The sequence below is a fragment of the Panicum hallii genome, chromosome 9 (genome assembly GCF_002211085.1).
Source record: "Panicum hallii strain FIL2 chromosome 9, PHallii_v3.1, whole genome shotgun sequence".
NCBI lineage: Eukaryota > Viridiplantae > Streptophyta > Magnoliopsida > Poales > Poaceae > Panicum > Panicum hallii.
The window spans coordinates 68,661,640-68,675,535 of record NC_038050.1 but is presented as its reverse complement, the minus strand read 5'-3'; the positions used below and the strand labels follow the sequence as shown (position 1 = coordinate 68,675,535).

The 13,896-nt window shown below is 39.9% G+C and overlaps 1 protein-coding gene and 1 long non-coding RNA gene across 3 annotated transcripts; both read left to right on the top strand.

Annotated features, from left to right (window-relative positions):
- The first annotated feature begins 6 nt into the window (after nucleotides 1–6).
- On the top strand, nucleotides 7–8,834 carry LOC112874971 (DNA repair protein UVH3). Of its 2 annotated transcripts, XM_025938610.1 has the most exons (14): nucleotides 7–473; nucleotides 830–1,026; nucleotides 1,110–1,236; nucleotides 1,842–1,919; nucleotides 2,016–2,069; nucleotides 2,225–2,409; nucleotides 2,564–4,223; nucleotides 4,403–4,597; nucleotides 4,711–4,796; nucleotides 5,424–5,694; nucleotides 5,801–5,937; nucleotides 6,712–6,796; nucleotides 7,219–7,719; nucleotides 8,088–8,834. In XM_025938610.1, exons 1-14 carry the CDS (start codon nucleotides 135–137, stop codon nucleotides 8,634–8,636), a joined length of 4,464 nt encoding a protein of 1,487 aa, XP_025794395.1. In that variant the 5' UTR covers nucleotides 7–134; the 3' UTR covers nucleotides 8,637–8,834. The 2 variants fall into 2 exon arrangements, with proteins under 2 accessions (XP_025794395.1, XP_025794397.1); XM_025938612.1 differs by lacking the exon at nucleotides 7–473 and having other exon boundaries at nucleotides 1,003–1,026; nucleotides 1,133–1,236.
- A 274-nt stretch (nucleotides 8,835–9,108) lies between these two features.
- LOC112878123 lies at nucleotides 9,109–12,820 on the top strand. Its single transcript, XR_003225631.1, has 4 exons — nucleotides 9,109–9,478; nucleotides 9,571–9,805; nucleotides 10,248–12,422; nucleotides 12,564–12,820. It is a non-coding gene; the product is annotated as an uncharacterized LOC112878123 (long non-coding RNA).
- Nucleotides 12,821–13,896: the final 1,076 nt, after the last annotated feature.

Below are 13,896 nucleotides of genomic sequence, written 5' to 3'. Positions count from 1 at the left end.
TCCAAACCCGCCGCGGGACGGCGAGTCGTTCCTTCGCTCCTGCTCGGCGTCGCGCCACCGCCTCGGCTCCCTAGTCGCCGGCCGCCGAGGGCGCCCTCCACCTCGTCGGCCGGGCCGGTGCCCGGCAGAAGGAGATGGGAGTTCACGGGCTGTGGGAGCTGCTGGCTCCGGTGGGGCGGCGCGTGTCGGTGGAGACCCTTGCGGGGAAGCGGGTGGCGGTGGACGCGAGCATCTGGATGGTGCAGTTCATGCGGGCGATGCGGGACGACAGCGGGGAGATGGTCCGCGACGCGCACCTCCTCGGGTTCCTCCGCCGCATCTGCAAGCTCCTCTTCCTCCGGGTCCGCCCCGTCTTCGTCTTCGACGGGGCCACTCCGGTGCTCAAGCGCCGCACCCTCGCCGCCCGCCGTAGGCACCGTGATGCCGCGCAGGCCAAGGTTCGCAAGACCGCCGAGAAGCTCCTGCTCTCCCATGTGAGTCTCTTCCCTCCGTTACCCGCTCTTCCCATTTTTTTCTACATGATACGGATTGTGGTTGATTTAGAGAGGATACTGGCAATCCCAAATCACTCAATACAAAATTATCAATATTAAGTACATAATTTGCACAGCGTATTCTATGTTTCGGTCCTAGGTAAAAGGTAATGTGCCCTTCTCATTTACTCCCTTCCTGAATAAGCCACCATCAAGTAACTGTTCTTCCTAAGATAGTGTTTCAGTCCTCATTTGTTTACCAATGATGGTGCAATAAATTTAAGTGTGGTAGCGCTATGTGTTTGTTGAGGAATTCATGATCAAGATATTGATGATTTGCAAACTTCGGTTGTCAGCTCAAATTGAGGAAGCTTGAAGAATTGGCGGAACAAATTAGGAGTGACAGGGCTAAGCATGATGCCAAGGGAAAACAAGTTGAGAGTAGCAGAGAAGGAGAAAATGAAAATACAAATCAAGATCAAAACCAAAATGGTGATACCAACAACAGTGGGGGAACTATTGGATCAATCAACCAGGAGAAAATGGATGAAATGTATGTGTCTGTGTTTAAAGTTCTACATGTTTCTTATTTCTAGTTAAGAACCGTGAGTTGATATTTTTAATGCTTGTGTTAAGGTTGGCTGCATCACTTGCTGCAGAGGAAGAGACAGGCTTCACTGGCGAGGAGAAACACTGTACAAGTGTTCCATTGCAAGGAGCTGAAATTGATGAGGATGAAGATGATGATGAAGGAATGATATTCGTAAGTATCTTTTCACAACTGAACTTACAATTCTCATTAAGTTGTTGAAATTTTATACCTTTTGTCTTTCAAATTTTATTGCTGTAAATTTATTTTTGATTATTGCTAAAATAATTTATGTTTTGTGCACTTCTGTTGTAGTGTCATGTAACTTTTTTTGCATATTTCTGGTTATGTTGACCACATTTGGCTGGACCACTGCCATAGTACTTTCCTGGTTTGTTATATTGATGGCGGTGAGTCTTAGTCGGTTAGCTGTGAGTCCTAGTACGTCTTCCTGTTCCATAAATTTCTCAGATGGCTCCTCTCTATAAAGGTAGCCCAAGTCCTTGTTTACTTTAAGTATTAGTTCAACAAACGTTTTTATTTTCCCCATCAAACTCCACTATGATCAGAGCCTTTTCATGACAGGAAAAGCCTCGTGATTGGAGATCTATCTGCCCTTATCTCACTGTGTACTACTGTTACCACAGTTTCTGGACTACTTTTCTGGATTTCTGCTCTTGTATTTTATAAAAGAGCTAATGTCGTCGCATGTTATGTTGTGTTGATTTATTAATTAGTTGTTTTAAAATATACTATAATTCTTTTTTCTGCAATTGCAGCCTATGACCACTGGCGACATTGATCCAGCAGTATTGGCTTCCCTTCCTCCATCGATGCAGTTAGATCTTCTTGTTCAGGTAAAAATGAAAACCTATTAGTGGTTCTTATGTTTATCCTTCCCTCCAACTGTATATGGTTACAAAGTAATTTTTCCCTTTCTATTTTTTCTTTAGATGAGGGAGAGAGTGATGGCTGAAAACAGGCAGAAGTATCAGAAAATAAAAAAGGTAATAGACATACTTTTGTAAGTATATCAGCAACATAGCAACACTCTTTGTTTGGTGGTTTTTTATCCTTCACCCTTTTTTATATGTTTATTTTTCCATTTTTCTAATGAAAAGCTGGGACAAATGGGTCCAATAATTTCTGCGACTCCTTTCAGGAACCTGCAAAATTTTCAGAGCTTCAAATACAGTCCTATCTCAAAACAGTTGCTTTCCGTCGAGAGATAGATCAAGTTCAGAAATGTGCTGCAGGTAAGGGTGTTGGAGGTGTCCAGACATCAAAAATAGCATCAGAAGCTAACAGAGAGTTCATTTTCTCGACATCATTCACTGGCGATAAACAGTAAGTGATGTGTTACTTTTCATCTGTGGCTGTGTGCATAAGGTTCAAGGGCTTACTATTTGAAGCTTCCCAAGTTCTGCAGATACCATTTTGTGATATTCCAGCGTGATATACTGATATCGGTTAGCTGATTATACTTTCTCTTATGGATCAGGATGTTGGCACAAAGAGGTGAAAAGGAGCAGATTGTTGACAATGCTTATTCAAAAAGGGAAATAAATTCTGCTGTCTTCAGATCTAATCCCACAAGTAGTTCGAGAACAACGAAGCCTTCTACCAGCAAGCATTTGAGGGATTTTGGGCCTGATGTTGAGACGTATCGTGATGAGAGAGGACGGATTAGAGTAAGTAGGGTCAGAGCAATGGGAATTCGTATGACTCGTGATATTCAAAGGAATTTGGATTTTATCAAAGAGAATGAGCAGGTCAAAAGTAGGGTACAGACCAATGTGCACAAAGGATCAACTGTCAGTGAAGAGCCTCCTGATTTTCCAGAACATCTTTTTGAAAGTAATGAGCTCCAGAGTTCTCTTAGTCTTGATGAAGAATTTTTAGAAACCGCTGAAGACAACCATCAAATTTCATCACTAGTGAGAGGATCAGATAACATTTCTGAGAGCTCCTCTTATGGAAAGAAGGAAACGATAGAGATATCTTTCATGGATGATCAAACTGAACTGAAGGACAACTATGATGATATATTTTTGCATTTAGCGTCTGGAACGGCATCCGACATATTTGCTGACAATGATTGTTTGGATAAAAAGATGGAAGAATCTGAAGGTTCTGAGTGTATTTGGGAGGAAGGTGTAAATGAAGGAGAAACACTTCCCATTAAACTTGATGAGAAGGATAATAGATCATCTATGCCAGAGAATTGCAGCGATGATGAGGTGGAATGGGAGGAAGGTGATAGCCTTGTACTTGGAGTTGCTTCCAGCAGTGAACATAATACATGTAATGTACCGAAAGGGGACATGGAAGAAGAAGCACTCATACAGGAAGCAATAAGGAGGAGTTTAGAAGATTTTGACAAGCAGGCATCTGAGAATGTGAGCACTGAAGATATGCAAGCATCTGTTGGAAATAGATCCTTGCAATTCTCTGATGATGTTTCTAAAATATCTGAAACTCATGGTGAAACTACCACACATTCTGGAGCAGCTCTCGTGAAAGAGACAAATGAAGAATCGAGAATAGAAATCAATTCTGATGACAATGATGTGATACATAATACTGGACTAATTGGAACTAGTAGACAAGAAAATGAAAACCAACCTCAACGGGTGAATAATGATGGGCACTTTGATGTGCACAGAGCTCATCTGCTAGAGTCCCTTCCACACTGTACGACATCCACTAGTAATATAGCAGAAAAAACATCTGACAGCTCAAAAGCTAACTGCAACAATGTGATGATATCTAGAACTGAAATTCCTGAAACACCTGTAGATGACCGTGATAAAAATATTGAGCAAAACAGTATGAATTCTAATCAATCAAAGTGCAGCCAAGATGTTACCAACACTGGAGAAACCTTGAAGTCACCACGAAAGGATCTTTTGGTTGATGAACCAGTTGCTTGTACCATGGAACCAAAAGAAAATGCTACCGAGGGAGATCTGAAGGTTTCAACTTCTGAGATAAATTATACACAAGTTGGTGGCAATGATGACAACCATGGCATATCAGCAACTTATCTTGATGAGGAATTATCTCGTCTTAGACAAGAACAGATAGATCTTGGTCATGAACGACGAAAGCTTGAAAGTCATGCAGAGTCTGTAAGCAGTGAGATGTTTGCCGAATGCCAGGTTTGATACAATCCTTATTTTGCACTGAATAACCAAAGATTCTTGGCACAAAGTTCATATCTGAATTTATGTCCATTGAAAATAGAGATAGAAGTAAACCATTTGGTTTTGTAGAAAAAGAAATACTAGACCATTTTTCTTTTGACAACAAAATTCCGCTCTGATACAGCGTGATGCAGGAGTTGCTCCAAATGTTTGGCCTGCCATATATTATTGCACCAATGGAAGCTGAAGCTCAATGTGCATACATGGAAATGAGCAACCTTGTTGATGGAGTCGTCACTGATGATTCAGATGTCTTTCTGTTTGGAGCAAGGAATGTTTACAAGAACATATTTGATGATAGGAAGTATGTGGAAACATATTTTATGAAGGTATATCCTCTTTCGATTGTTTGCTTTCGTTATGTATTCTGTCTTCTCAATAACTGAAGTATGCATGTTTTAGTTTGGGCCATTTTTTTAATTCGTGTTGTAAACTTTTTTAGGACATTGAGTCTGAGCTTGGGCTAACAAGACAACAATTGATTCGTATGGCTCTGCTTCTTGGGAGTGACTACACTGAAGGAGTTAGGTAATAACGAAACACTGTCAGGAAGTTCTCCCACATTTTGTTACATCTTGAAACCATTCTGCATATGTACAACGTTTAGTGCTTGTAGTGGTCTCCTGTCACATTTAAATTTCATTTCTCTATATGGATTGTCAAACAAGTGTATCTCAAATTCGTGCTCCAGATATTGAATGTGGTTTTGTTTCTAAGAAGGGTTTTACACATTTCGTTGCAGTTTGAATGCCTCTCAGTTGGAAATACTTAATAGTAAAACTGAAGTCATGCCATTTTTCTTTCAAGTTTCAACATTTGCGAATCAGGCTTATCCAGCTTCACTTGAATGAAGGAATCTAATATGAATAGAGCTTAGCTGAATGTCTTTTTATTTTATGAACGGTACTTTCTATATCACCAATAAATGAAATGCCTACATTTTTTTGTCTAAACACTAAACAAAGCATGGTTGACCTTTGTACTTGTTTCATTGTAGAATGCTTTTCCTGTTGAGCCCCCTTTCTCCTCAGTCTGTGCCCCTAAAAACTTGTAAATTATTCTAAAATGCACCACGAACAGATGCGACATTTAACGTAATCCATTAATTTTGTTGGCTATTCACTTTTGTTTATTATTTAATATACTGGTGTGCAGTGGTATTGGCATTGTGAATGCTATTGAAGTTGTGCATGCATTTCCTGAGGAAGATGGACTGCAGAAGTTTAAAGAATGGATTGAATCACCAGATCCATCGATATTTGGTCAACTGCATATGGAAACAAGTAGTAAATCGAAGAAAAGGAAACCTGGTGGAAATGATTCAGATGGAAAGGGGAAAGGCTTGGAACCTGAATGCGATCAGGGTTCCGATGATTTATCTTCTAATGAGACTGAACGCATCAAGGAAATATTTATGAGTAAGCATGTAAGTATATTTTCTTGCAAGAAACAACTTGTGAACTGCTTTGCTTGATTCTCATTGAAGAATTTTCAGCTCATGTTTTCTTTTGTCTCACTACTTCATTTATCAGAGAAACGTGAGCAAGAACTGGCATATCCCTGCAGCTTTTCCTAGTGAGTCAGTAATAAGTGCATACATTACGCCACAAGTTGACAATTCGACAGAGCCTTTTTCGTGGGGAAGACCAGATTTGGGCCTACTTCGCAAGTAAGTTGAGAACTATTTTTTATGTAACTTGTAAGCATAACACTTGTAAGCAGTATACATCCTAATACAGCTATGCTTCTTCTATATCTGTGTGAGCCTATCAATTTATTTCATCACTTATTTAGAATGATTTTTTGTTGGTTTACATATGTAGTCTATCACCATCCATTTACCAGTTTGGACGACACTGCCTAATGTAGGTTGCCTATGTAGGAATGTAGTATTGACCTGGATTGTGTGTGCGCATATGAGGTTGTATGTGTACTCAAATGACTGAAGCAATTGCATAATGATGCTAATGTGTTGATGTGTGTACTTACCGTAGTATAGAGTTATATTGTTATAGTCTTCGACATGATCTTCTGAGTCCAGACCATGCTGTTCTTTAAAACATGTTTGAGGTAAAAGGTTTTTTTTTTGTCTTATAGAATTTCCAGGTATTGAATCAAACTGTGAATAATTTGAAAGGTCGTATATATTTTATCAGTAGGGCACCAAGTGAATGCTTATGTAAGTAAATCAAAGTTATGTTCAATTTTTTTTAAAAAAAAACTGTACTGGGGAGCAGTAAGGAATTGAAGTTGATCAATAAAGTGTTTTTTCTCGAATTTCTGTATTAGCATTGGTTCATGATTGTTAACTTCTTCCACAAGAGAACCTGTATAGTTTCATTCTTAAGGGGGGAAACATACTGAAAGAATATAAGTCTGCTATGAGTCTCTATTCCTCTGCATCTTTGGTGCAACAGCTGAACTAAATATCAAGTTCCATCAGGTTATGTTGGGAAAGGTTTGGGTGGGGCAAGGAGAAAGCTGATGAACTGCTTCTTCCTGTTTTGAGAGAGTATAATAAACACGAGGTTAGTATGACAAGTTTTCAATACTATCTAGTGCATTTTAGGCTACTTTTGTTTTGTATTGAAATATGTGTACAATTTTGATTTATTTTACATACTTTTGTAGTTTGATTTGTTTGTTATTTGTAAGAAACATGACACCAATGTTTTACAAGAAAACAACTATGCAAACATGTCAGCATTTCAGACCATATTTTGCAACATTGCCACTTAAGCAGTTGTCAAACTTAATGCCAAAACCTCTGTGGGTTCATTGCCAACTTCCTTGTCAATTTTCTTGTTTGGAAATGATTCTCCGCCTTTTTCAATTGTAACTGTTACAGTTTCCTGTGTTGGTTTTTATTTAGGAACGATTTAAATGGAAGTAATATTTAGTATTAAAATTCTTACGTTTCGATGTAAATGGTCTTGTTACTTGTATGCAGACTCAGCTACGCATGGAGGCATTCTATTCATTCAATGAGAGATTTGCAAAGATTCGTAGCAAAAGGATTAAGAAAGCTATCAAGGGCATTACAGGAAAAAGTTTTCCCGACACAGATGAACCTGAGCAGGATAATCCTGGTACTAGCAAGACTACTACGAAGAAAGATGCAAGCTCCTCTAGCCGTGGTAGAGGTAGAGGAAAAAAGGACAGCAGTTCTGAAATCAGGCATATGGAGAATCCAGAAGATAAGGAAACTGTTGATCCTAATAGTTTTGCTGATATGGATGAGCTTGCTAAAGAAAATAACATCACAAATAAGAGAAACAAGGGGAGGCCCTCTGGTTGCTCCAAAGGAAAAGGGCGAAGCAGGAAGAATGCTGGACATGATGCAAAAGGAAGTCAGGTGGATTCTGACACGAAATATTCTTCAGCTTCAGATGAGGATTCTCTTAAGATGCATACAAGCAATTACAAATCTGAAGGAATTGCACCACGAAGGGTAGGCTCCTCTAATTCTGTTTTGACTTTTCTTTTATATGGTTCTTATCTCATTTATCTGTATTCATTCTGGATGGCTGGTGGTTAATTGTTCATAGGGCAAATTATTGCCAGATTTATGTATGATTCAGGAGAGCTCAATTGCTGATGGCCTGAAAAACCTTACCTTTAGAAAATCTTGTCTGACCTAAAAATGGCTAGGTACTGTATGGTGTGTTTGCCCCTGCTTGAAACCACAAACATGTACTTTTTTGGGAATTGTAGCTGGTGTATGGATGCATTTCTTTTGTTCTCCTTATGAGGACCAGTAGCCTATGCATGGCAGAATATCTCATTATGTTATTTACTTTCTGGTGCTTTTTTCTGCAGTCAAGTAGGATGCGGAAACAAGTGACATACATGGAAGATGGTGATGATGCAGATGGCGGTGATGTCCCCGTGCATCAAAACGATGAAAATGACCCAGGCGAAGCTGCTGCAAACACAGAAGACGCAGGATTTAATCTGGTCCATCAGGATACGAGTGAACTGAACAGCATTCAGATGCATGCAGATGTAGGGGCAGCCAAAGATATCAATGAAGATTCACAGGGATTTGAGTTACATAAGGGCCATCAGGCGGATTTGGCGCCAAAAGACTACCTCTTCAGCGGAGGTGGTTTCTGTATGGAGGATGGTGACGACCAAGAACCAGCTGGTGATCGATGTGGTGCAGAAATGGAGAAGCCAGGAACAAGTAATCCCAGTGACGATATGATGGAGGTTTCAGACAGTAGCAAGAGTGCGAGTCTATCCACGGCTGAGTGTACAGAGAATGCAGGCATGGAGGCACGAGGTGCACCTTCGCAGCAGAGACGTAAGGCAAGCCGTGGTCTGAGCGCCATGCCAACGCTTACCAAGCGTAGGAGAAAATCATGACATGTTTGCAGCGCGTGTAGGGCTTGCACAAACATTACGGCCTTTGTTTTGTTCTACCGCTTATTTATAATGTAACTCTGATAGTTTTGGAAGACACAAGAACTCAACCTTCTCAAAGCAACACTAGAACAATTTTAGGTAAGTGAACTTCGAGTTTGGCATGTCGATTTCAGCACAGATTGATCCCCAGTGTCACAATTATTGAGCACTAAATGTTGCAGTTGCTCGCGACTATTTAGTAGACGATGCATTCGCAGCTCATCAAAACGTGCGTTGTGCAGAAAGAGCCTTGTTAGGTGTCGAAACAGATTGGTAGAGGCTTAAAAACAAAACAAATTACGCCCTCTGCGTATCGTACCATATCCATCTCACAACACTCCAAACTGATCTTCACAGTTGGTAGAGCAAGCTCCACACTCTTCACTTCACCATTGTCAATGGCTTCACAAGCTATTTTACCAATCGGGTTTCTTAAAGACTGCTAGCGATTGGAGGCAGCGGAGTTCTGAACTGCCACGCGTCTCTTGAATATATTTTACAAAAAGCCCTCCCTGTTAATGGAAATTATTCTGTAGTCCTAAACCCTAGACCCCTTCCCCCGCATTCGTCGCTCCCCTTGTCCCTCTCATGTCCCCGCCGCCACCATCGTTGCTCGCCCGCGCACGCCTTCCAACTCACCGTTGCTCGAGCATGGACGCGGTGCGTCCTCGTTAATGTGGGGGAGCGTGTGGAGCCACGTGATATCCGGCTGCACGCAGATCAGACAGACCTCACCCGCCTCCGGGGCGATCATGGTCGGCGGCGGCGGAGGAAGCACATTGCCTTCCCCAAAGCAGCCCAAGGTGAGAGCGTTCCCCATCCTCGAACCGAATAGTCCTGCGTCGCCTCCTCCTGATTTGACCCGCTGGCCATCTGTCCCCAATCCCCATCACAGCCTTATGGAGAAGAAGGTGAAGGTGGTGGTCAACCTAGGCCAGATAGATGCTGCGACCCTGGATGAGCTTGTGTGGCTGGTCGAGCACTGTCATCCACCGCATGGATCAGAGGTAGGCCGGCAGCTACAACACTGAGATGCAAACTGGAGGTGACCAGCCTGGCAAGGTAATTTCACTTCCTTTTGTTCTTTGGTGCATTCCTATATATATGGATGTTCTACAGCAGTCTTCATGGTACATGAAAAGATGTGCTTCTCTTCTTAACTGCTAGCTAGGAAATCTTATTTACCACATTAGTATCTCTCAGGTGACATGCTGTTGAATGTCCCAGTTGGTAGACTGCAGTCTAGCTATTTAGTAGATGAGGGTGTTTGATGATCTTTATTTGATTACCATAAACAAAGATGGTTTTGCAGTATTTGAATAATTATTGTAAGCAGTAATACACTTTGGAGTGCTTTGCCTGCTAGCTTATGCTTCGAGCATGTATGTGTCTTTCCAGTATTCAAGTAATCTTAGAATTAAGAAATGCAAAGCCATCTTTAGTTGCTCATTAGTGCATGGTTCATGCAAGATTCTTTAACAGTAACTCTTATTAAAGTATCTATCTGTTCTGAATTGTCTTGCTCCTATTAAATTGTCATTTTCTGTTTGCATGATAAAAAATTGTGTGTAGCATGGAAATAAATCGATAGTGTGAGAGAGCAGGAGATCACTCTCCCGTGTACTCCCCTGTTGCTGGCATTGATGTTTCCATGACTGATGCCCTCAATGTGTTTGATAAAATTGGCACAACGTATACATTTTTTCCTTTCAATTTTGCTTGCTGATTTTGTACAGTCCCATATCTATCAGTTGCGCTTGGGATATTCAGGTTCAGAGTTCAGTATAGAGATTGGCATGAGTTCAGTGAGTTCAGTGCAATTGCAATTTTTCAGTGCAATTGATGAGACTGTGTTCTTGTCCTAGACATACACTTTGTTATGAATTGATGTGCTGATCCTTTACAATTGTTTATCAACAGGCTACTTCTTTGTCGCCTTGCTATCAGTATACTATATTTGCAACCTACGAGTTCCTAAACATACACTCAAATTCAGTTTTGCCATATGTGTTGATGCATATTTATTTAATTACTTATCTAAATTCACACAACAATCAGATTGATGTGTATCTTACTGCTATTTTTTTTCAAGTTTGCCTTCTAGGTTTCTAATACGAGGAGAGATAGAGAAAAGTAAAGCTTTAAAATTATTCTTTTCCAAGCTTGCCTTCTTGGTTTCTAATCGTAGGAGAGACAGAGAAAACTAAATCTTTGTGTATGATTTTTTGCTTGTCAGCTACAGAAAAAACAGAGAGGCAAGCATGTTGGCAGCAGGCGCTTTAGGGTAACGGGCAACATGGTGGAATTGTAGTGGGCTATTTGAAGCATTTTTTTTTTTGGTTCAGAGAGAGATATGAAAGTGAGGTGGTTCTATGTCTCATGGTTATTTTGTCAATAATTCTTTAATGAGTCACAATGTCATCAAATTTTTTATTAATTTTGCTTATATAGAGTGGTATTTTCTGAATATGATGCTGACATTTTGGTTGGCTCAGCCTTTCGAACAGGATATGCATATCTTTTCTCGGTTTATCATGGCTTGTCAGATTCTTATCATTTCTGTAGATAATAGGGAATATAGCAATGAACGAATTTCTACTTAGCTCTCTGCTTCTGTAACCCTTGTTGATAAATATTTGCTCCAATTTTTTATAATTTACAGTGCAATTGTGTCAAAAAATTGTGCAGAATTAATTGCTCTATGAGTAAAAGTGCCATAAAATATTTTACAACAAAATTATTATATGTCTATGCATTATAGTCGTAGCTCTATGAGGTTTAAATTTCATTGAGTGAGTGATGAATTAGTGTAGAAGACCAGAAATTGTACTGAACAAATTGTCCTGAACGCTTGTCCTTCATGTAACTGAAGAGTGCAAGGGATGCAATTAGATAATTATGAATTGGACTATCGTTTCTTAACTGGCAACATTATATGCATCCAAGATGGGGCTACTCTAGACTTAATGTAGAAAGAGTACCTACTTGACTGCACCTTTATGTAATAATATGATGGCACCTGGAATATGAGTATGGTCTTCTGCTTTTGCTATGGTTTTAATTGATATGGTATTCATGGGATACAAGGTCCATTCCTGCAATTCGACCCAATAGAAATGCTACAGCCAGCCTGATTGCTTATTTACAAACTAAACTGATCACTAGCCTGTCATTTTTATATAACATTTTTATCATTAGTACAAACAGCAAACTGTGTAGAATTTCTTTTCCATGCATCTCCAGTCACTGGTTTGAACATCCTTAACCGGAGGAGAAGCAAATTTAATCAAGTGCTACTAACCTTGTCTGGAGAACATACTAGAAATGCTGCATAAGCTATTTTGAGCAAGCCAATGTTCAAATCAGAGCCTCCAATATAATCACGTGTGTGATAACTCAGCCTATATTTACCTTCACCTTTTGAGCTAAATTTGCGCAACAGCTTGATTCTGTATGATGCTTTCTTACACCATGATCTTTGTTGTTATTTACTTCAAGGAATTGATTCATGAATGTCTCCGGAATCAGTGGCCACTAGATATCACTTTCTCAAGATGTTCGATTGCTGAAACATTGTTTTGTTTCTTATGCACCTCACCTTGCCTGCTCTATGGTGAGATGAACTTACAGGCAGCTGCAGCACTTGACAAATAAGAGAACATGTTGCTACACCATCTGTATCTTCACTCAAGCGAGTCTCTCCGTTGGTTGTGCATCTTTTTTATAAACGAATGAAATGTTGAGAAGGTACATTTTCCTATTTTGTGAATCTGGAAATGGAAGTTGTTTCTAAAAAGCACACAGGTCTAAGCAAAATATCTCTAAAAGCGTCTGTGTACTAATTATATTTTCCTATTAACAATTCTACACCTTCTGTTTGCCTGATAGGTTCATTGTAAAGTGGGCCCTTTCTTTATGAGCTCGAGTGGTTTTCTTCCCTTAAATAGTATGGACCTTGCAGTTCCGGCGACGTTCTTAGGGGTACTCAATAGTATATTAATTGCCTCCGATTGTAAGAATGTTGAATCCAGCAAATGCCTTCACTTGTATCAGTTGCAGCATTGGTCTCTTTGCTGTTTGTAACTGTACTTCTAAAAGATAACGCATGATAGGAGATTACTTTTATTGTGAAACTTTAGGCTAAACTAAGTTGTGTGAATGAAACATTGGTATGACATGCTTACTAGATAACCTGACTAATTTTCCATCATTAGGTGAGTGCATTTTGGTATGTTTGATGGAGATATATAAAGGCTTGAATTACCTGCACCTGTTGGTTATTGAATTTGAAGAACAACTAGATCAATGTAGTTATGCACCACAATGTGAAAATGTTACTATTGTGACCGTTGCAATTTTTATATTGTACAATCATGATAGGGCGCGCGAAATAACTGGTGGCGAGCAAAAGGCGAAGGCTTGCTGCTTTCAGGGTACCTTTTCTCCCTGATGCTGCGAGAGATATCCTTGCTACTTTGGTCATACACTCCATTGCCTTATCAATGGCTATAGGATTTAAAGAGTCATCATCAGAACGCAAAAGGTCCGAAATATCCAAGCTGATAGGAGACAGTAAGGTCGTAAGGATGGCAGGTGCCTCCATCGAGTTGACGAGAAGCTAGCCCTGATGCATGCATGTGCGTTTCCTTTCCCCAAGATATCAAGTAATATGTCATCAGGCAATTTGCTCAACGTGTCCTCGTCCTCGCAAATCCAATTCAGCAATCCCTCGCTAGAGCTGCTGCTCGCGGGGTCCACCTTTGGACGCCTCCAACCAGCCCGTGCGTAGCATTCGTTTCCTTTTTCACCCCTTTGGTTTTCTATTTTTATTTTTTACTTTTCAACATGTGGTAGCTATGATCATTAGCATATGGGGATCACTAGTACATGAAATATTTGCTTCCATTTCCTTTTCTTTCCGTTCATTTTTCCGTAGCTTCCTTAATTAACATTTAGTAGCTACAATCATTAGCCATATGGCTAATCAAATTGATATGTTTGAAAAGTTTGTCTAGAAAGACATATGCACAAAGTTGTACAAAATGAGTTGTGTGTGTAAATTTACGATGACTTATACAAATTATTTATAAAAGTTGTGTTAGAAAAAATATGTAGAGAAGTCTTCATTATATTTTTACTCGTAAGCTTCATTGGCACTATTTTTCATATGAACTTGTGATGAAAGGTTATCACTAAGAAGTTATTCTGAAAAATTATAGAA

Coding starts and splice junctions, on each gene's coding strand:
- LOC112874971 (XM_025938610.1), top strand. CDS start 135: ATGGGAGTTCACGGGCTGTGGGAGCTGCTGGCTCCGGTGGGGCGGCGC. Junction 4,797..5,423: donor GACTACACTGAAGGAGTTAG/GTAATAACGAAA, acceptor ACTGGTGTGCAG/TGGTATTGGCATTGTGAATG. Junction 5,695..5,800: donor AAATATTTATGAGTAAGCAT/GTAAGTATATTT, acceptor TTCATTTATCAG/AGAAACGTGAGCAAGAACTG.